Raw genomic sequence first — 19,056 nt, forward strand, 5'->3', positions numbered from 1 at the left:
GGCGTCCTCCAGCCCTAAGGGTCCCTCAGCTGCTCCCAGGCACCCCATCAGCCCTGGGTGTCCCCCAGCCGGTCCCAGGTAGCCCTGCATGTCCCCCACTAGCCCCGAGGAGCCTGCAGCTAGCCCCAGGTGCTCACACTAGCCCCCGAGGAGCCTGCAGCTAGCCCCAGGTGCTCACACTAGCCCCGAGGAGCCTGCAGCTAGTCCCAGGCGCTCACACTAGCCCCCGAGGAGCCTGCAGCTAGCCCCAGGCGCTCACACTAGCCCCGAGGAGCCTGCAGCTAGCCCCGGGTGCTCACACTAGCCCCGAGGAGCCTGCAGCTAGCCCCGGGTGCTCACACTAGCCCCGAGGAGCCTGCAGCTAGCCCCGGGTGCTCACACTAGCCCCGAGGAGCCTGCAGCTAGCCCCGGGTGCTCACACTAGCCCCGAGGAGCCTGCAGCTAGCCCCGGGTGCTCACACTAGCCCCGAGGAGCCTGCAGCTAGCCCCAGGTGCTCACACTACCCCCGAGGAGCCTGCAGCTAGCCCCAGGCGTCCCCCAACGAGATCCCGGCACACTCCTCCCCCCGGTAACTCTGTGTGTCTCCCATTAGCCTTGGGTGTCCCCCAGCTATTCCCAGGCACTCCACAGACACTGCCAGGTGTCCCCTACTAGCTCAGACACCCCCACAACTAGCCGTGCTTGCCCTCACCCGGTCCCACATCCTCCCCAGACTGCTGCGCTAAGACACTCCCGCACCCACAACTCAGCACTAGCTGCCCAGACGCTGGGCAGGGGGCTCCAGGGGCCGGCTGCGGGACGCTCTCCTAGCCATCTCGCTTCATCCGAGGCGACCCGGGGTGGGGACTCGGGGAGCCACTACCGGGGCGATGGCGAGTGGGGGTCGGTGGGGACCGGACCCCCGTCCCCTTGCCCGCGGCGGGGGGGGCGGACCGATTGGCCCCGCCCACAACACACAAACCACGCCCACAAAGGGCAAAGCCACGCCCCAACCTGCTAAACCCCGCCCACTCCACGGCTGTCCAATCACCTCGCTGTCCGTAGGGACAAGCCCCGCCCCGCCGCGGAAGCCTCGCGAGATCTGCGAGGCGGCGGCAGCGATGTGCGGGGGCTGCGTGGGCACCGAGTACCCGGAGCGGGTACGTGGGGCCGGGCCGGGCTCGGCGGGGCGGGCCCCGGCCCCGGCCCCGGCCACAGCCACAGCCTGCTGCTGCCTTCCGTAGGGTACCACCTGCCTGGAAGCCGGCTCCTTCCTCCTCAACTTCGTGGGGTGCGCCGAGTGCGGCCGCCGGGACTTGGTGCTGCTCAGCAACCGCGCGGCCGGGCTGCACGGCGGGGAGGAGATCGTCACCTACGACCGTGCGGCGGGGAGCGGGGCTGGGGCTCGGAGGGAGGCCTCGGGGAGGGACGGTACCTGGGTTATGGGGTGCCCGGGGGAGATCTCGAGGCTTGGGGAGGAGGAGGAGGAGGGTCAGGGAGGTTAAGAGGGGAAGGGGCTGGGGAGGGGGGGTTGGAGGGTTTGATGCTCTGGGACTCACCTTTGGGGTGGTGTGGGGTCAGTGCTCCAGGGGATGAAGGCACAGAGGGTAAGGGTTTGTCCCCGGGGGATTGGAGGGGGAAGTGCTCCCCTGGGCAGTGGCACCACAGCTGGGCATGGCAGTGTCCCCTTAGCTCTTTCTCTCCTCCACAGACCTCTGCAAGAACTGCCACCACCTGATTGCCCGCCACGAGTACACCTTCAGCGTGGTGGATGAGTACCAGGTACACCCAGGGGACCACCGTGGTTCCCCCCTCCGCAGCTCCCCACCCCCACACACATCCTAATCCAAGCCCTGGGCTGTTCCTCTGCCTCCGGGTTCTCACCCTGCCGTGGGCAGCCCCGCTCATTCCTCCATGGCACCAGCCCTGAAGGCTTTGCAGCCACATCCCCGTGCTTGGGGCTACCTGCAGCCTCCTGGCACTAGTCATGGTGTGGGCAGCTCACCTCTCGCCTCCCACGATGTGCTGCAGCTCTCTCCCAGCCCTCCCTGGCACGTTGCCTGCCCAGCAGCTAAACAGTGGAAAAATGGGCTAGAGGGTGGGGGGACGAAACGAGATCCCCCCCTGGCCAGGTTTGATTGCAATCAGGGATCAGGTGCCGGCTCAGGCTCCGGTTTCCTTGGCCGTGCCCGGAGCGTGGCGCTGGCAGCCCCCTCGCTGTGTGCCCCCAGGAGTACACCATGCTGTGCCTGCTCTGCGGCCGCGCCGAGGACTCCGTCAGCATCCTGCCCGACGACCCTCGCCAGATGACCCCCCTCTTCTGAAGAGGGTTTGTGTGACCCACCACGAGTCCCTGGGTGCCCCCCAGGACCTCCCTCCCTGCTCCTCGCCGCAATGAGCCGGGTCCCTGGGGCACTGACTTGATTCTCTTCTCCAAACCTCCAGCCTGGGTCTGCCTGATGCTCGATGCTGCCGCAGCCCCGCAGCCCCAACCCCAGCTGCAGGGATGGGGTGAAGCACCGCAGCCCAAACCCCGCCCTTTATGCTGAAGAAGGGGGCCCAGCCTGTTGTCACCCCAGAAAAGCCCACCTTGGCAGCCCACGTGCGTGGGGGCAATAAACGTGACGTGTTACAGCTCAGTGGTGCAGAGTGTGTGGGGTTGGGGGCTTCACCCCCCTGGACTCCCTGTAGATGGTGAGGAGTGTTGGGCCCCAATTCAGGCATCAGAGAGGGCTTCCCGTGGCTGGGCTCTGTGGGATTCCTCCCTCTGTAGCAGATGTGGCTGTTTCCTGCATCTCTGAGCCCCTTCTGCTCTCCCAAACGCTGCTGAGAAGCGACCTCATGGTTTTTGCTCCCCCGGGGGCTGTGTGGAGCGTGTGTGGGATCACATTCTCCCAGCCCCCCCCAGGATGCATTTCCCTGGGGTGAGTAACACAGCCCTGCTCCAGGGCTGGAGTCTGCTGCCGAAATCGCTCCCCTGGGGTGAGGGTGCTGCTCTTGGCACCCAGCCCCAGCAACACCCGCAGTTTCCCACATGCAGCACTCCGGGGCTCCTTTCTCCTTGTCCTCTACCACCACCCCCCATCCAAAATGAAATCACCCCACGGACACACACACTCTCCCTCTGGCTCGTTTATTGCCACCAGCCCACAGCAGCCCGCCGGCCTCAGCCCTCAGCCCCCATCGAGCCCCCTCCCTGCGGCACGTTTCGGAGGGGGGCTGTCACCTGGCAGAGAGCTGGCAGGGGGGTGGGGGGCGATGGGTCGGTGGTGGTGGGACACACGAGGGCGGTGCCCAGCCCTACTTGGCCAGCTTGAGGAGGCGCTGGATGTCGGGCTCCAGCTGTGCCGTGGGCGTGCGGGGGCTGTAGCGCCGGAACGGTTCCCCCTCGGGCCCCACCAGGAACTTCTCGAAGTTCCAGGAGAGGTCGGAGCGGCGCAGGGGGCTCCAGCTGACGAAGCGGGGCTCGGCCATCAGGTGCGAGGCCTCGTCGGCCGGCGTGGGCAGCTGAGCCTTCAGGTAGGCGAACACGGGGTGGGTGTCCTGCCCGTTCACCTGGCACTTCTGGAACAGGGTGAAGTTGGGCTCGAAGCCGCCCCCCGGCCGCACGTGCTTCAGGAGGGGGAGGATCTCCTCGTTGGTGCCGTTCTCCTGCGGCGCCGAAGGAACCAACGGGTGGGAAGGTGGCGGCGTGTTTGTCCCCGTACCCCCTCCCCATCCTCGTGCCCCTCGGGGACTTACCTGGTAGCCGAATTGGTTGCAGGGGAAGCCCAGCACGACCAGCCGGCGCGGGTAGCGGGCTTGGAGCTGGTTGAGCTGGGTGTAATCCCGCACCGTGGTGCCTCAGAGGGACGCCACGTTCTCGATGAGGACCACGCGGCCTCGGAAGACGTTGAAGTCCACCCTCTCCCCCTGCAAGGTGGTGGCACTCAGGTCGTAGAAGGACTTGGCGACGGGCACCGCCATGGCTGCGGGCGGCTCGGCTGCCGCTTCCCGCCCCGGCGCTGTGCCTTAAGGGCTGCCCGTGCCCACGTGATGGGGGCCAAGGTCTCCTCGCCTCTCCCTGCCTTGGCAGAAACTGGAGCCGTCCCAGCCCGGTCTCCCACCCCCTGGCACCGGCCCAGGGTGGGAAGGAGGCGGCTGCAGAGGGTGCGAGTGGCACAGAGCCAGGGCGATGCTCCTACCTGCCTCAATAATTGATGGCACGGCACAGTGTGGTGTGTGGTGTGTGTGTGGTGTGGCACTGCGGCTCTGCTTGCCCGTGCCCACCAGCCACGGGGCTTGGGATGGCCACAGGGCTGCCCCTTCAGGCTGGGGACACTCAGGGGAGGTGGGAAATGAGGGGGCTCCACGAGTTGGGGCTGTGCAGGGATGAAGAAGGGGGGTGACTCAGACCCAGGAGGATGATGAGGGGAGGAATGGCAGCCCCGGCTCAGCTCAGCTCCGTGCCTGGGGCCGCCTTGGCATCGCCCCTGGGGCCTCTCGTGGTTGCTGTCCCAGTGCCAGCGTCCACCGTGGGCTCCATCTGCTGCTGTGGCCACTGTCATCGTGGTACCTGCCAGCCCAGGTAGCCAGCAGCATCCTGGTGCCCCCCACCATCCCCCTGCCCACAGCCTGCGGTGCCCACCACCGTGACGGTGCCATCCCTGTCCGTGCCAGGACCAGCCCCCGTGTCCTGCCACGGCCTGGAAAGGGGACACCAGCCCCACAGCAGCCTCAATTATTGATGAGTGCTCAGGTTGCCTTGGCCTGGCCCTGCCCGTGCCCCGCTCGCCTGGTGCCGGGGGGCTCTGGTGGGTCGTAGCCGTGGTGGGTGGCACCGAGCCCGTTGCCCCCCACGGCTGCTGCACACACGCCAGTGGCTGCCTCCAGCATCACCTTTATTCTGCAAACTCTGTGTGTGTGTGAAACAGGGGGTCCCACGGGCACACTGGGGGCACACCCGTGACACCCCCAACCCCATCCCACCCACCGAAGGGTAATGGGGGGGGGGGGGTGGGCTGAGGAGCACCCCTGTGACACCAGCCTGGCCCCCTCCCCACCATTCCTGGGGGAGTGGTCCTGGGTTGCCCTCCTTCCCTGGCACCCACCGTGCCCCCCACCCTCACACGGGGCTGCCCAAATCCTGCGCCCCCCCAACACAGCCCCGGGGTAAGGGGGGCAGGGGGGTCCCCAGCTTCAACACCAGCAGGTTTTGGGGCTGTCCTGGCTCCCAGGGGGCTGCTGCTCGTCCTCCTCCAGGCCAGGCAGGGCAGGGGCACGGGGAGGTGCCCGCAGCCCCTCCAGCTCCTTGCGATGCGCCTGCAGCACCAGCTCCGTCAGCCGCGTGAAGGACTGTGGGGGAGGACGGGGGGGGGGGTGTCAGCCTGGAGGGTCTCCCCCCAGCCCCCTTCCCCCCCCACCAAATCCCACTTTCCCCCCCTCCCAACCAGTCCCCCACCTCCTTGATGTTGAGGTTGCTGCAGGCACTGGTCTCGTAGAAGTCCATCCCGTACTCTCTGGCCAGCTGCAGGGCGAGGGGCCAGTGGCAGCACCGCCGTGATTTTGGGGTGGGGGGAGTCAGTGCCCCTCCAGCCCAGCCCCCTCCCACCCCCCTTCCCCGCTGGCATGTGCCCAGTCAGACGTGGAGGGGCTGAGCACTGGGTGTTTTTGGGGGTGACTCTGGTCATGCTGGGGGTGCAGGAGGAGCCTGGGGGTCCCCACTGGGGGAACAGAGAGGCTTAAGAGCAGCCCTAGGGGTGCCCAGGCAGTGGGGAGGGGACCCTGGGCTCACTGCAGGGGGACAGGAGCCTGTTGGGTGGGGGGGTCCCTGGATGCACAGGGGGTTGGGGGGAGGCTATAAGGGGGGGCGTCTTGGGGTGCTTGGAGCGCAGGGGGGACAGTGCTGGTCCGCAGGAGGGTTGTTGGGAGTGCAAGAGGGGCTTGGTGGTGGGGGCTGGCCATAGTGGGGGTGCAGGGGGAGGGGGCCTGGCCACCCTGGGGGCACAGGGGGAGGTCCTGCCCCCCACCCCCCGGGGGCACACGCCAGCCCCCGCTCACCTGCAGCCCTTGTTCTTTGGGCACTTGCCTCTTGTGCTCCTCGTCCGCTTTGTTCCCAATGAGGATCTTCTGGACGCCGTCGGGTGCGTACTGCGGAGGGGAGATGGGGAAGGGGGGGGGGGGGGGCAGAGTGAGGGGACACCCTCAGCCGTGGCAGGAACCCCCCCAGACCCTCCCCCAGCTTCAACCCCTGCAGCCCCACCTCATCCACGTCGCTGGCCCACTTCACGATGTGCTGGTAGGAGCGCTCGCTGCCGATGTCGTACACCAGGAAGATGCCCTGCAGGAGGATGGGGGGGGGGCATTAATACACCCCCTCGTGCCTCAGTTTCCCCTCTCCTGTGTGCCAGCACCCCCACCCCCCCCCCATACCTGTGCCCGCCGGTAGTACTGCTTGGTGATGGTCTGGTACCTCTCCTGTCCTGCCGTGTCCCTGCAGCCGGGGAGAGCGGGTCAGCGTTGGCACTCGTGGCACGAGTTGAGGTTGGGACTCAGCCCCCACGCTGGGGCAGGGAGTGGGGTTGAGATCCCCCCTTCACCCCCTCCTCCCCCAAAATCCCCCTCACTGGCACTCACCAGATCTGTATCCGCACCTTGATGCCATCCACCTCGATGGTCTTCATCTTGAAGTCGACGCCTGGCACGGGGAGAGGCCACAGGGTGCCCCAGCCTGTCCCCCCCACCCCACCCCATCACCGGGGTCCTTCTGCTCCCCTCACCCTGTCCAGGCCCACCCCAAGCCCTGCCCTGCTCCCACACCGGCTGCTGGGGCTCTCACGTGCCCACCCTGGGCTGGGAGCTGCAGCGCTGCCGTGGCCCGGTGCCCGGTGCCAGGCCTGGCTGGTGGCCCTGGTGCTGGGTCACTGCACGGTGCTGGTCCTGCTCCCGGTTCCCCGGTGCTGTGGCTGCCTGCTCATCCCGGTTCCCCGGTGCCACAGCTCCCTGCTGCTCCTGGCTCCCCGGTGCCCCGGTGCTGTGGCTTGCCAGTGCTCCCGGTTCCCCGGTGCCACAGCTCCCTGCTGCTGCTGGCTCCCCGGTGCCCCGGTGCTGTGGCTTGCCAGTGCTCCCGGTTCCCCGGTGCCACAGCTCCCTGCTGCTGCTGGCTCCCCGGTGCCCCGGTGCCGTGGCTGCCCGGTTACTCTGCGCTCCCGGTGCTGCAGCTCCCCAGTGCTCCCGGTTCCCCGGTGCTCGCGGCTTTCCCGTTCCCCAGAGCCCACATCTCCCCGGTTTCCCATTTCCCTGCCGCTCTGGCTCCGTGGAGCTCCCGGTTCTCCCAGTCCCCGGAGCTCCCGGTTGCCCGGTGCCGCGGCTCCCCAGCGCTCCGTTTCCCGGCTGCCCACGGCTCCCCGATGCTCCCGGTAGCCCGGCGCTCACAGCTCCCCCTTTTTCCCGGTCCTGCAGTTCCCCGGAGCTCACGTCTCCCCGGGTTTCCCGTTTCCCTGGCGCTGTCTCTCCCCGCTCCCCATCCCCCCCGCCCGGTGCTCCCCCCGGTGCTCCCGGTGCGGCGGTACCGATGGTGGAGATGTGGGCGGGGTGGAAGCGGTTGTCGGTGAAGCGGCAGAGCAGACAGGTCTTGCCCACGCCCGAATCCCCCAGCAGCAGCAGCCGGAACAGCACGTCGTACTGTTTGGCCATCCCGGGCCGGGGCCGCCGCCGCCGCCGCTGCCGCCGTTACCGGGGCCGGGAGCGCTGAGCCGGGCTGGCGGCGGGGCGGAGCGGGGCGGAGCGGGGCGGGGGGCTGGAGCCGGCGGGGGATGCACCGGGGGATGCACCGGGGAACGAACGGCGGGGAGGGAACAACGGGGATGGAACGGGGGATGCACCGGGGAACGATCAGCGGGGAAGGGGGGCGAATGCACCGGGGGATGCACCGGGGAACGGAAAGGCTGGAGAAGGGGGGGATGCACACCGGGGATGCACCGGGGGATGCACCGGGGAACGGAAAGGCTGGAGAAGGGGGGGATGCACACCGGGGATGGAACGGGCGATGCACCGGGGAACGGAAAGGCTGGAGAAGGGGGGGATGCACACCGGGGATGGAACGGGCGATGCACCGGGGAACGGAAAGGCGGGGAGGGGGGAGCTGCGGGGACACCGGAGGATGCTCAGGGACGTCGGGAGTGCCGGGGGATGTGGCGGGGGATGCAGCGGATGGGGGGTGGGGGGGGGGGGTGGGGAGAACCGGGGATGCACCGAGAGGGGCTGGTGGGGATGTGGGGCATCGGGTGGGAGGGGAGCGGGGGTGCAGTGGGGAATGGGGACTGGGACACTGGGAGATGCTCCAGGGGGGGCACACGGGGGTACAGCGGCACGTCAGAGGCACAGAGGGATGGGGCAGCCCCGAGAGGCTGAGATGGGCTGCAAAGTACAGCCCCGAGCCATGGGCTGAAGGCAACTGGGGGAGGTTGCACAAGGGCAAGTGGTGGGTCCTGCTCTTGGGTCACAGCAGCCCCAGGCACAGCGCCAGGCTGGGGCAGAGGGGCTGGGAAGCTGCTGGAGGGAAAGGGGCTGGGGGAGGTGAACAGGAGGCAGCAGCGTGCCCAGGGGGGCAAGAAGGGCAGTGGCATCCTGGCTGGGATCAGCAGTGGGGTGGCAGCAGGAGCAGGGCAGGGATTGTCCCCCTGTGCTGGGCCCTGGGGAGGCTGCAGCTCCAGGGCTGGGATCAGTGTTGGGCCAGAGGGACACTGAGGGGCTGGAGCTGGGGAAGGGGCTGGAGCACGAGGGTGCCTGTGGGGGGACATCACTGGAGCTGAGGCTGAGCTGTTCCCATGGGAGGGGTGTCAGCCCCTGTGCCAGGCTGCCCAGGGAGCTGGGGCAGTGCCCAGCCCTGGGGGGTCCCAAAGCTGTGGGGCTGAGGTGCTGGGGGCTGTGGGTGGGTGGTGGGCTGTGCAGAGGCTGTGCAGGGGGTGTGCAGTGGGTGTGCAGGGGGTGTGCAGTGGGTGTGCAGGGACCGTGCAGGGACCATGCAGGGGGTGTGCAGGGGCTGTACAGGGGCTGTGCATGGGCTGTGCAGGGGGTGTGCAGTGGGTGTGCAGGGGGTGTGCAGTGGGTGTGCATGGGCTGTGCAGGGGGTGTGCTGGTGGTGTGCAGGGGCTGTGCAGGGGGTGTGCAGGGACTGTGCATGGGCTGTGCAGGGGGTGTGCAGTGGGTGTGCAGGGACCGTGCAGGGACCATGCAGGGGGTGTGCAGGGACTGTGCAGGGGCTGTGCAGGGGGTGTGCAGTGGGTGTGCAGTGGGTGTGCAGGGGGTGTGCAGGGGGTGAGCAGTGGCTGTGCAAGAGGTGTGCAGGGGCTGTGCAGGGGCCGTGCAGGGGCTGTGCAGGGGGTGTGCAGGGGCTGTGCAGGGGCCGTGCAGGGGCTGTGCAAGAGGTGTGCAGGGGCTGTGCAGGGGGTGTGCAGGGGCTGTGCAGGGGCCGTGCAGGGGCTGTGCAAGAGGTGTGCAGGGGCTGTGCAGGGGGTGTGCAGGGGCTGTGCAGGGGCCGTGCAGGGACTGTGCAGGGGCTGTGCAGGGGGTGTGCACGGGATGTGCAGGGGCCGTGCAGGGGGTGTGCAGGGGCTGTGCAAGAGGTGTGCAGGGACTGTGCAGGGGGTGCGCTCCGCGATGATGCCGCGCGCCGTGACGTCACAGCGCGGTGACGCGGCGTTTTCCCGCCGGCTCGGCTGCGCGCGCGCGCGGGATGACCCGGGGGGCGTGGCCGAGGGAGGGGGCGTGGCTAACGGCGAAGGGGGCGTGGCCTGTCCCGGGGCGTGGCCGCGTGTCCCCGCCCGGCCGCCGTCCAGCCGCTGCCCCCGCCGGCGCGAGCCGCCCGCAGCATGGCGGGAGCTTCTCCCCCCCCCCTCCCGCACCACGGCGGGCGGCGGCGGCTGCGGGACGACGGGCTGCGGACACCCACCTCCGCCGAGCAGGTGAGCAGGGGCGGCGGCAGTGGGGACGGGGGCACGGGGCTGCCCTGAGGCTGGGCTGTGCGGTGCCAGGCTGCCGTGCGGCTGGGCTGTAGGGTACCGTGGGGCTGGGCTGTGCCGTGCCAGGCCGCTCTGGGGCTGAGCTGTGTGGTGCCAGGCTGCCGTGGGGCTGGGCTGTGGAATGCCATGGGGCTGGGCTGTGCGGTGCCATGGGGTTGGCTCTGAGTGTGCCAGGCTGCTGTGGGGCTGGGCTATGGAGTGCCATGGGGCTGGGCTGTGTGGTGCCAGGCTGCCGTGGGGCTGGGCTGTGGAGTGCCATGGGGCTGGGCTGTGCGGTGCCAGGCTGCTGTGGGGCTGGGCTATGGAGTGCCATGGGGCTGGGCTGTGTGGTGCCAGGCTGCTGTGGGGCTGGGCTGTGGAGTGCCATGGGGCTGGGCTGTGGAGTGCCAGGCTTCTCTGGGGCTGAGCTGTGTGGTGCCAGGCTGCTGTGGGGCTGGGCTATGGAGTGCCATGGGGCTGAGCTGTGTGGTGCCAGGCCGCTATGGGGCTGGGCTATGGAGTGCCATGGGGCTGGGCTGTGTGGTGCCAGGCTGCTGTGGGGCTGGGCTATGGAGTGCCATGGGGCTGAGCTGTGAGGATACCGGGCTGTTGTGGGGCTGAGCTGTGAGGATACCAGGCTGTTGTGGGGCTGGGCTGTGGAGTGCCATGGGGCTGGGCTTTGGAGTGCCATGGGGCTGGGCTGTGCGGTGCCAGGCTGTTGTGGGGCTGAGCTGTGAGGATACCAGGCTGTTGTGGGGCTGGGCTGTGCGGTGCCAGGCTGCTCTAGGGCTGAGCTGTGTGGTGCCAGGCTCCTGTGGGGCTGTGCTATGAAGGTGCCAAGTCTCTGTGGGGCTGCGCTGTGGAGTGCCATGAGGTTGGCTCTGAGCATGCCAGGCTGCCGTGGAGCTAGGCTATGGAGTGCCATGGGGCTGAGCTGTGTGGTGCCAGGCTGCCATGGGGCTGGGCTGTGGGGCACTGTGGCAGACCCCTGTCCCCACACCTGCCTGTGGCAGCAGCTCGGGCACCCAGGATTTGGTTGGGCTGTCACCCACCAGCCAGGGCAGCTCCCACCAGGGGCTGTGACCCTGTTGCCCAAAACCTTCTCGTGGAGGGCTTGGGCATCAGCCAGACCACCCCCCACTCACCTCCACCCCCTCCTGAGCCTGATCCAGCCGTGGCTGTGGCTCCTCCAGGCGCTGGGACGGGCCCTGACCAGGGGAAAGGCAACGCTGTGTTTCTCAATCCATGCCCCAGTGGGATGTGATGCCCACGGTGGGGCTGCCAGCGGGGCTGACTGCCCAGGACACCCTCACTGCAGCCTGGGGCAGGGGTTACCCCATGTTTGGGGCCGCTGCTGGGGTGTGGGGTGTTGCACATCCCCTGTTAGCTGGTAGTGCCTTGAGTCCTCACCTAATCCCTGGCACAAAGCTCCTCAGCAGCTCCTGGGAAGCTACACCGGGCGGCTTCTGGTGGCTTTGGTTGTGGGGAAGGTGATGAGCTGCCGCTGCCAGTAATAGGGAGCAGCAGTGAGCTGCATAAGCCCCTGGGCTGGGAACCCAGGAGGAGTGTCTGGGGAGGGCAGAGCCACTTGCCAGAACTCACTGTGGTCTTTGTTTGCCCCCTGCCCTCGCCCTGCTGTCCCTGTGCTGTGGCTGGCGGCAGACCAAGGTGGAAGACATCGTGCAGGAGGTCTTTGACGCCTACAAGACAAACCATCACTCCTCACAGTAAGTAAGGGGATGCTGCCGCCCCTTCTCCCTGACACCAGCCCTGGTGGCAGCAGCAGCAGCTCAGGGTCCCCTCTGGCTTGCTGAGCCCTGCCCTGCCTCCCCTCCAGATTCATCCTGCAGCGGGAGAAGCACTTCCATTACCTGAAGAGAGGCCTCCGGCAGCTGACCGAAGCCTACGAGGTACCAGGGGTGCTGGTGGCCCTGCCCAGTCCCTGCCCTGCCCCAAACCCTTTGCCAAAGCTTCACCAGGCATTTGCCACCCCTGATCTGTCGCTGCCATCCCCAGGGCCGCAGTTCCTAATATCCCCTTGGGTCATGCTCCTCACTGCGGTGACACCCAGGAGCTGCAGCTCCGGAGGCCCTCGTGCCTGTCCCCTCCTCGTGCCTGAGCCCTCACTGTGCCCTCTGCTCCCCACAGTGTCTGGATGCCAGTCGCCCCTGGCTCTGCTACTGGATCCTGCACAGCCTGGAGCTGCTGGACGAGCCCGTGCCGCAGTCAGTGGCCTCTGAGTGAGTATCACCGACCCGGTGAGAGGGGGATGGATGTGACTCTGTGCGCGTGTGTGGTGGGAAATAGCCCACCCTGGCAGGGTGGGGACCCCCCTTAGGCTGCGGGCAGAGGTCCCAGGGGTCACCCTCGTGATGGCAGAGGTGCCACCTCCCGCCGTCCCCGCGCTGGCAGCAGCACAGGAGCGCTTTGTCTGCGCCGCCGCCGTCAATGCCGCCCATTCTGCTCGGCGTCTCGTGACAGATGGAGACGGTGGCAGGGGGGAGAGAGGAGAGAGCAAACCCCCAGCTTTGACCTTGGGGAGGGGGAGGGAGGGGTTTAAGCGGGGGGGGTGGGCCGGCCCCCAGAGCCCCTCCTGCGGCCTCAGCCAGGTGGGAGCTGTCACTTGATGGGTGAGGCTGAGGGAATCGCTGAGCCACCGTCTCGCTGCAGCGTCTGCCAGTTCCTGAGCCGCTGCCAGAGCCCTCAGGGTGGCTTCGGGGGTGGCCCTGGCCAGCACCCCCACCTCGCCCCCACCTACGCCGCCGTCAACGCTCTCTGCATCATCGGCACGGAGGAGGCCTTCGGCGTCATCGACAGGTAACGGCGCGGGGCCGTGGGGAAGGGGCCGTGGGGAAGGGGCCGTGGGGAAGGGGCTGCCCGTGCGCCCGCCCCTCACGGCCCGCTGGCTGCCGCAGGAAGAAGCTGCTGCAGTACCTGCACTCGCTGAAGCAGCCCGACGGCTCCTTCCTCATGCACGTGGGCGGCGAGGTGGACGTCAGGTGGGCGAGCGCGGGGGCTGCGGGGCCGGGAAGCGGCTGTGCCGGCGCTCGGGGCGGCTGGGAAGCGGCCGTGCCGACCTCGTGCCGCGGCGCTGGGGAGCGCTGGGGCCGGCAATCCTGAGTGCCCGTCCCTCCCCAGGAGCGCCTACTGCGCCGCGGCCGTGGCCTCGCTGACCAACATCCTGACGCCCGCGCTCTTCGCCGGCACGGCCGAGTGGATAGCGAGGTGAGAGCCTGGTGCTGAGGGCCGGGCGCGGTGGGGGCGGTGTGGCCGCCGCCAGCCTGAGGCGCCTCCTCTGGGGACCCGTTGCAGGTGCCAGAACTGGGAGGGTGGCATCGGCGGGGTGCCGGGCATGGAGGCGCACGGCGGGTACACCTTCTGCGGCGTGGCGGCCTTGGTCGTCCTCAAGAAGGAGCATCTGCTGAACCTGCGCAGCTTGCTGGTGAGGGGCTGGCACAGGGGGTGCCGGGGGAGGGATGGGGAGGGGGTTTCCCTGCCCTCCTCGCTGGTGCCCACCCCTCTGGGTCCCGTCGCAGCACTGGGTCACCGGGCGGCAGATGCGCTTCGAGGGCGGCTTCCAGGGCCGCTGCAACAAGCTGGTGGATGGCTGCTACTCCTTCTGGCAAGCTGGCCTCCTGCCCCTGCTGCACCGCGCCCTGCACGCCAGGGGTGAGTCAGGATCGGTGCTGGGGGGGGTGCTCCCCCAATCCTCTGCTCCCCAAAAAACCAGCATCACCAGGGAGGGCTGGAGGGTGTTTCAGCCTGGTGGAACTCGGGCGTCCCCGCTGCTGAATTCGGGGGGGGGGGGTGGGGCTCGGTGGTGCCTGCTGGGGGTTCTCTGGGTGCACAGCAGGCCCGGGGTCCCCTCCCCAGGCACGTCACCGGTCCCCCCTCCCCAAACCAGGCGACACAGCGCTCAGCATGACCCGCTGGATGTTCGACCAGTCGGCGCTGCAGGAGTACATCCTGCTGTGCTGCCAGTGCCCGGCCGGGGGGCTGCTCGACAAGCCGGGCAAGTGAGTGCCAGCTGGGTGACAAGCCCCCGGGGGTGAAAGCGGGGCTCTGCCTGGGTGCTTCCCGCTGCTCAGCACCTCAACGCCATCCCCTTTTGTGCCTCCAAGGTCCCGGGATTTCTACCACACGTGCTACTGCCTGAGCGGCTTGGCCATCGCGCAGCACTTCGGCAGCGGCGACCTTCACCAGGAGGTGGTGCTGGGGGTCCCTGAAAACCGCCTGGTAGGTGGCTGGGATGAGGTGGGGAGGGGGGAGTGGTCAGGGCTGAGCCCTTCCGCTTCTACAACACCCAGCAGGGCACGAAGCCCGCCTCCCTCTCTCTGTCTCACGCAGCAGGCCACGCACCCCGTGTACAACATCTCCCCGGAGAAGGTGGTGAGAGCAGTGATGCATTTCCTGCAGCAGCCTGTGCCCACCCTGGAGCCGGGGGATGCTGCCCAGTAGGGGTCCCGCTGCCCCACTGAGGAGGGTCCTGCTGCCCCGTGGGGGTCCCGCACTGCAGGCACCAGCCCTGCCCCTGGGGCTGCCGGGGAGCAAAGAGCGAGGTCCTCAGGGTACAAGCAATACCAAAAACCAGCCTGCCCCGGGGCTGGCAGCTCCCCTGGCCCCCCAAGGCCGAGACCCCCCCCACCCCAACCTGCCCTGCAGGAGCTGGCCCAGGGGCACACGGTGGAGCTTTTGGCATCAATAAAGCAGAACCCAGAGCTGCCGTTTCCTGGGGGTGGGGGGGACAGGCAGGGCCCTGCCACCCTCCCCTGCCCCCTGGGGCTGGAGGGGACAGCGAGCTGGGGGGCTGTTTCCAGCTCCTGCCCCCTCCCCTCCTGCCCCCAGACCCGGTGGCTGCCACGGGGAAGGAGAAAAGAAGTTGGTTTCTTTTTTTTTTTTTGGTCTTTTATTTCCTGGTTGGTTTTTTTCCTTCTTATTATTTATAGTCTTATAGTAAAGGGGAAGCCTTAACTTGCAAGACAACTCTGGGCAGTATGTACAACATACCTTAGATCCATGGAATGAATGGCATCAAAACAGGGCGAGGGAGGGTGGGAGGGCAGCGGGGAGGGGGCACCAAAGGGTTGGGGGTGAGAGGGGACGACACCAGAGTTCAGAGAATGCCACGGGGGTGGGGAAGGGGAGGGAAGGCAGGAGGAGGGGGGCAGGGTGCACACGCAGACCACCCCCCCTCCCTCAGCCCGGCCTCCTTCCTTCCCCCCCTCCCCTGCAGTGAAGAGTTGGGAGGAGGGCAGGTGGAATTGCACACGCAGAAAATAAATAGCGAGAGCCCCCCCTCCCGCCCCTGCCCCCCAACTTCCTCCAGTGCTGGCTGGGGGGCTGTGGTGGGGGGAAGAAGGTGGGGGGCAGCGGGAGGCTCCTGCACAGCCTCACCCTCGGCTCAGGGCTGCCGTGGTCCCCGGGTATAAATAGAAACGCTCATATAAAACCAGAGGGGAGGGGGCTCGCTGCTTGTGGGGGGCATCTCCCTGTGACCCCCCACACACCCCCACAAGTCGTGTTGGGCAGGCGCTGCGGGGTCCCTGCCCAGCCAGCTGCACGCCCCCCCCCTCTCTTCCCAGGGCTGTTGTGGGGGGGCAAAAGGCCGTTGTGGGGAGGGGGGAGGTGGTGGGTGAGGAGGGGAAGGAATTGGGGCTGGGGGCTGGGGGAGCTGCAGTCCGAGAGCCGCTACGAGAGGAGGGAGAGAGAGTCCGTGTGGCGGGCGGCGCGGGGGGCGGCACTAACTGGCCTCCACGCGCAGCTTCTTCCTGCTCTGCGGCTCCTCGGGCTCCGAGTCGGAGCTGGAGTTGGAGCCGCCGTCGAAAGCGGAGATGGCGCTGCCCTTGGGGTTGGTGTACAGGCTGCCGTCCGTCGAGGGGTAGTTGGCCTGTAGCTGGGCGCTCGACCGCGCCTTCTCCAGGGCGCGCACTGCAAGGCAGGGCCAGCGCGTCACCCCCTGCCCCCCAGCAACCCCCCTCCCCGGGACCCTCCCTGGGACCCTCCCCACAGCAACCCCCCTCCCCGGGACCCTCCCCACGGCAACCCCCCTCCCCAGGACCCTCCCCACAGCAACCCCCCTCCCCAGGCCCCTCCCCAGGCCCCTCCCCAGGCTCACCCTGTTGCTCCAGGAGCGCGTTTTGCCTCTTGAGGTCGTCGATGTCCTGCTGGTGCGTGTGGTTTTTCCGGCGCATGTACTGGATGTACTCTGTGGCTTTGTCCAGGATTTGGGCCCGGGATGCCTGTTGCAATAGTGAGAAAGGACAAGAGGAGAGATAAAGACCCCAGTCCCATGTCCTGCCCTTGGGTTGCAGCAGCCACAGGCACAGCAGCAGGCTGGGGCAGAGGGGGTGGGATGGTGCTGGAGGGAAAGGGGCTGAGGGAGGTGAACAGGAGGCAGCAGCGTGCCCAGGGGGGCAAGAAGGGCAGTGGCAGCCTGGCTGGGATCAGCAGTGGGGTGGCAGCAGGAGCAGGGCAGGGATTGTCCCCCTGTGCTGGGCCCTGGGGAGGCTGCAGCTCCAGGGCTGTTATCAGTGTTGGGCCAGAGGGACACTGAGGAGCTGGAGCTGGGGAAGGGGCTGCAGCGCAAGGGTGCTGGGGAGGGTACTGAGGGAATGGGGATGTGGAGCCTGGAGAAGAGGAGGCTGAGGGCAGACAGGAGCACTCTCTGACACTCCCTGACAGGAGGCTGCAGGGGCTGGGGTCAGGCTCTGCTCCTGAGTGACAGGACAAGAGGAAACAGGCTCCAGTTGCCCCAGGCAAAGTTGAGGCTGGAGCTGAGGCTGAGCTGTTTCCCTGAGAGGGGTGTGAGCCCCTGTGCCAGGCTGCCCAGGGAGCTGGGGGAGTGCCCAGCCCTGGAGGGACCCCAAAGCCTTGGGGCTGAGGTGCTGAGGGCTGTGGGTCAGTGCTGGGCTGGGTGAGGGCTCCAGCAGCTCCAAGGCCTTTCCCACCAAAACGAGTCCCTGGTTCCCATTGCCATGGTGGTTCCCCCTCCCCAGTGTGGCCCGTGGCAGCCCCAGCAGCTCCCAGCACGCTGCATAGACTCACCTTCTCTCCCTGCAGGGAGGGGACAGAGTCCCGCAGGCTGTGGAAACTGTCCTTGATGTGGTCCCTGCGCTTGCGCTCCAGCGCATTGTGATGGGCCCGTTTGTCAGCCTGGAGCAGGGCAGAGGGGGCGCCTGAGGGGTTGGCAGTGGGGCAGGGGGAATGGGGTGCCCATATCCCCCCCTCTCCAACTTCCCCAGGAGACATAAACCCCACATGCTTCCTCCACATCCCCCCAGAGCCTCAGCCCAACAAGAGACACGAAGCCCCAGCCTCCCAACTTGCCCCCCAGAAGAGCTCCAGGCCCTCAGGTGCCCCTTCCACAAATTCCCCTCTCCCCAACAGCCCCAGCCCAAATATCACCATCCAACCCTCTCCCAAGAGAAACAAACCCCATAGAGGTGTGTGTGTGTCCCCTCCAAAAGCCCCAATCCTCCCAGAGCCACAGCCCCACAAGTGACCCCTCCCCAAAAGCCCATCCAAACCCCCACACTTCCCCAAGAGACACAAACCCCAGAGATGTCTCCCCCACAAAAAGCCCCAATCCTCCAACCCTTCCCCAAGCAACCCAAACCCCACAGATGTGTGTGTGTCCCACAAGAGCCCCAATCCTCCCGAGTGTCCCCCCTCCCAAGAAAAGCCCCACAAGCGACCCCTCCCCAAAACTCCCAGCACCACCATCCAACCCCCCCACTTCCCCAAGCAACCCAAACCCCATGGATGTGTGTGTCCCCCACAAAAGCCCCAATCCTCCCGAGTGTCCCCAAGCGACCCAAACCCCCCATAGACGTGTCCCCCCCAATAGATGTGTCCCCCAATAGATGTGTCCCTCCCCATAGATGTGTGCCCCCCCAAGAGCCCCAGCCCCATCCAATCCCCCCCCTACTTCCCCAAGCAACCCAAACCTAATGGATGTGTGTGTCCCCCACAAAAGCCCCAATCCTCCCGAGTGTCCCCAAGCGACTCAAACCCCCCATAGACGTGTCCCCCAATAGATGTGTGCCCCCCCCACAGATGTGTGCCCCCCCAAGAGCCCCAGCCCCATCCAACCCCCCCCCACTTCCCCAAGCAACCCAAATCCCATAGATGTGTGTTCCCCACCAAAGCCCCAATCCTCCAACCCTTCCCCAAGCGACCCAAACCCCCCATAGACGTGTCCCCCCCAATAGATGTCCCCCCAATAGATGTGTGCCCCCCAATAGATGTGTCCCCTCCCAAGAGCCCCAGCCCCATCCAACCCCCCCCTATTTCCCCAAGGAACCCAAACTCCATAGATGTCTGTCCCCCACAAGAGCCCCAATCCTCCAACCCTTCCCCAAGCGACCCAAACCCCTCATAGACGTGTCCCCCCCAATAGATGTCCCCCCCAATAGACGTGTCCCCCCAATAGACGTGTGTCCCCCCATAGATGTGTGCCCCCCCCACAGATGTGTGCCCCCCCAAGAGCCCCAGCCCCATCCAACCCCCCTACTTCCCCAAGCGCCCCAAACCGCCTAGACCCGAGTCTCTCCAACACCCCCATCCCCACAAGACACCCCAAAACACACATGTGTGTGTCCCAAACGACATAACCCTCCATCACCCCCCCCTCATGTCACTTCCCCCCACACGTGTTCCCGGTTTTGGGGGTGGGGGCTGCAGGGACATACCGCGGACTGAAACCTTGGCTGCTCCTCCTGAAGGGGATATAGGACCGGAGGAAGAAGGGAGTGTGTGAGGATGAGAGAGGGAATGGGGAAGTAGAGAAAGAGAAACCAAACGTTACCCGCCGCTTCTCCACCCCCCCCCCCCCAACCCGCCGCCATACGCTGCGCTTTGCGGCCCCCACAAGGCCCTCAACACTCACGTCGCTCTCCACCTCGATGTCATCGTTGTCGCTCATCGCGAACACCCCCGGTTGAAAAGGGAAAAGGGGGGGGAAGGGAAAAGGGGAAGGGGGGAAAGGGGGGGTCGGTTGAAGCCGCGGGGCCGCCGCCGCCGCCACAACAACAGCGCCACAGCGCGCACGCGCCCCCGGGGGTGCGAAGGGTGTGTGTGACGGGGGGAGACACGTGA

General features: G+C 67.3%; 5 protein-coding genes across 6 annotated transcripts; 2 read left to right on the forward strand and 3 right to left on the reverse strand.

Moving 5' to 3' along the window:
• The first annotated feature begins 1,056 nt into the window (after positions 1–1,056).
• CHURC1 (churchill domain containing 1) lies at positions 1,057–2,619 on the forward strand. Its single transcript, XM_062000659.1, has 5 exons — positions 1,057–1,140; positions 1,225–1,360; positions 1,692–1,762; positions 2,212–2,309; positions 2,426–2,619. Exons 1-4 carry the CDS (start codon positions 1,102–1,104, stop codon positions 2,302–2,304), a joined length of 339 nt encoding a protein of 112 aa, XP_061856643.1. The 5' UTR covers positions 1,057–1,101; the 3' UTR covers positions 2,305–2,309; positions 2,426–2,619.
• Positions 2,620–3,280: 661 nt separating this feature from the next.
• On the reverse strand, positions 3,281–3,946 carry GPX2 (glutathione peroxidase 2). Its single transcript, XM_062000645.1, has 2 exons — positions 3,722–3,946; positions 3,281–3,631 (listed from the first exon to the last, which is right to left on the reverse strand). The coding sequence occupies exons 1-2, from the start codon at positions 3,944–3,946 to the stop codon at positions 3,281–3,283; spliced, it is 576 nt and encodes a 191-aa protein (XP_061856629.1).
• A 1,212-nt stretch (positions 3,947–5,158) lies between these two features.
• RAB15 (RAB15, member RAS oncogene family) lies at positions 5,159–7,654 on the reverse strand. The gene is made up of 7 exons (XM_062000643.1): positions 7,531–7,654; positions 6,596–6,656; positions 6,392–6,452; positions 6,222–6,299; positions 6,020–6,109; positions 5,421–5,486; positions 5,159–5,314 (listed from the first exon to the last, which is right to left on the reverse strand). Exons 1-7 carry the CDS (start codon positions 7,652–7,654, stop codon positions 5,159–5,161), a joined length of 636 nt encoding a protein of 211 aa, XP_061856627.1.
• Positions 7,655–9,782: 2,128 nt separating this feature from the next.
• FNTB (farnesyltransferase, CAAX box, beta) lies at positions 9,783–14,838 on the forward strand. Its single transcript, XM_062000617.1, has 12 exons — positions 9,783–9,924; positions 11,623–11,687; positions 11,798–11,870; positions 12,109–12,200; positions 12,631–12,777; positions 12,876–12,959; positions 13,099–13,185; positions 13,273–13,402; positions 13,497–13,629; positions 13,865–13,976; positions 14,082–14,196; positions 14,308–14,838. The coding sequence occupies exons 1-12, from the start codon at positions 9,832–9,834 to the stop codon at positions 14,416–14,418; spliced, it is 1,242 nt and encodes a 413-aa protein (XP_061856601.1). The 5' UTR covers positions 9,783–9,831; the 3' UTR covers positions 14,419–14,838.
• An 11-nt stretch (positions 14,839–14,849) lies between these two features.
• MAX (MYC associated factor X) lies at positions 14,850–19,036 on the reverse strand. 2 transcript variants are annotated; one of them, XM_062000646.1, is made up of 5 exons: positions 18,848–19,036; positions 18,651–18,677; positions 17,005–17,112; positions 16,076–16,205; positions 14,850–15,888 (listed from the first exon to the last, which is right to left on the reverse strand). In XM_062000646.1, exons 1-5 carry the CDS (start codon positions 18,881–18,883, stop codon positions 15,701–15,703), a joined length of 489 nt encoding a protein of 162 aa, XP_061856630.1. In that variant the 5' UTR covers positions 18,884–19,036; the 3' UTR covers positions 14,850–15,700. The 2 variants fall into 2 exon arrangements, with proteins under 2 accessions (XP_061856630.1, XP_061856631.1); XM_062000647.1 differs by having other exon boundaries at positions 16,076–16,199; positions 18,848–19,033.
• Positions 19,037–19,056: the final 20 nt, after the last annotated feature.

Source organism: Colius striatus, chromosome 7, assembly GCF_028858725.1.
Source record: "Colius striatus isolate bColStr4 chromosome 7, bColStr4.1.hap1, whole genome shotgun sequence".
NCBI classification, from domain to species: Eukaryota; Metazoa; Chordata; class Aves; order Coliiformes; family Coliidae; genus Colius; species Colius striatus.

Bases quoted from the DNA above. Each gene is read 5' to 3' on its own strand.
- RAB15 (XM_062000643.1), bottom strand. From the start codon at position 7,654: ATGGCCAAACAGTACGACGTGCTGTTCCGGCTGCTGCTGCTGGGGGAT. The intron at 6,657-7,530 runs GTACCGCCGCAC...TCCCCGTGCCAG, and splicing joins CGCCCACATCTCCACCATCG to GCGTCGACTTCAAGATGAAG. The intron at 5,487-6,019 runs GTGAGCGGGGGC...CTCGCCCTGCAG, and splicing joins CCAAAGAACAAGGGCTGCAG to CTGGCCAGAGAGTACGGGAT.
- CHURC1 (XM_062000659.1), top strand. From the start codon at position 1,102: ATGTGCGGGGGCTGCGTGGGCACCGAGTACCCGGAGCGG. The intron at 1,141-1,224 runs GTACGTGGGGCC...TGCCTTCCGTAG, and splicing joins GCACCGAGTACCCGGAGCGG to GGTACCACCTGCCTGGAAGC. The intron at 1,361-1,691 runs GTGCGGCGGGGA...TCTCCTCCACAG, and splicing joins GGAGATCGTCACCTACGACC to ACCTCTGCAAGAACTGCCAC.
- MAX (XM_062000646.1), bottom strand. From the start codon at position 18,883: ATGAGCGACAACGATGACATCGAGGTGGAGAGCGAC. The intron at 18,678-18,847 runs GTGAGTGTTGAG...TATCCCCTTCAG, and splicing joins ACATCGAGGTGGAGAGCGAC to GAGGAGCAGCCAAGGTTTCA. The intron at 16,206-17,004 runs GTGAGTCTATGC...TTCTCACTATTG, and splicing joins CCTCCCTGCAGGGAGAGAAG to CAACAGGCATCCCGGGCCCA.
- FNTB (XM_062000617.1), top strand. From the start codon at position 9,832: ATGGCGGGAGCTTCTCCCCCCCCCCTCCCGCACCACGGCGGGCGGCGG. The intron at 11,871-12,108 runs GTACCAGGGGTG...TGCTCCCCACAG, and splicing joins AGCTGACCGAAGCCTACGAG to TGTCTGGATGCCAGTCGCCC. The intron at 14,197-14,307 runs GTAGGTGGCTGG...TGTCTCACGCAG, and splicing joins GGGTCCCTGAAAACCGCCTG to CAGGCCACGCACCCCGTGTA.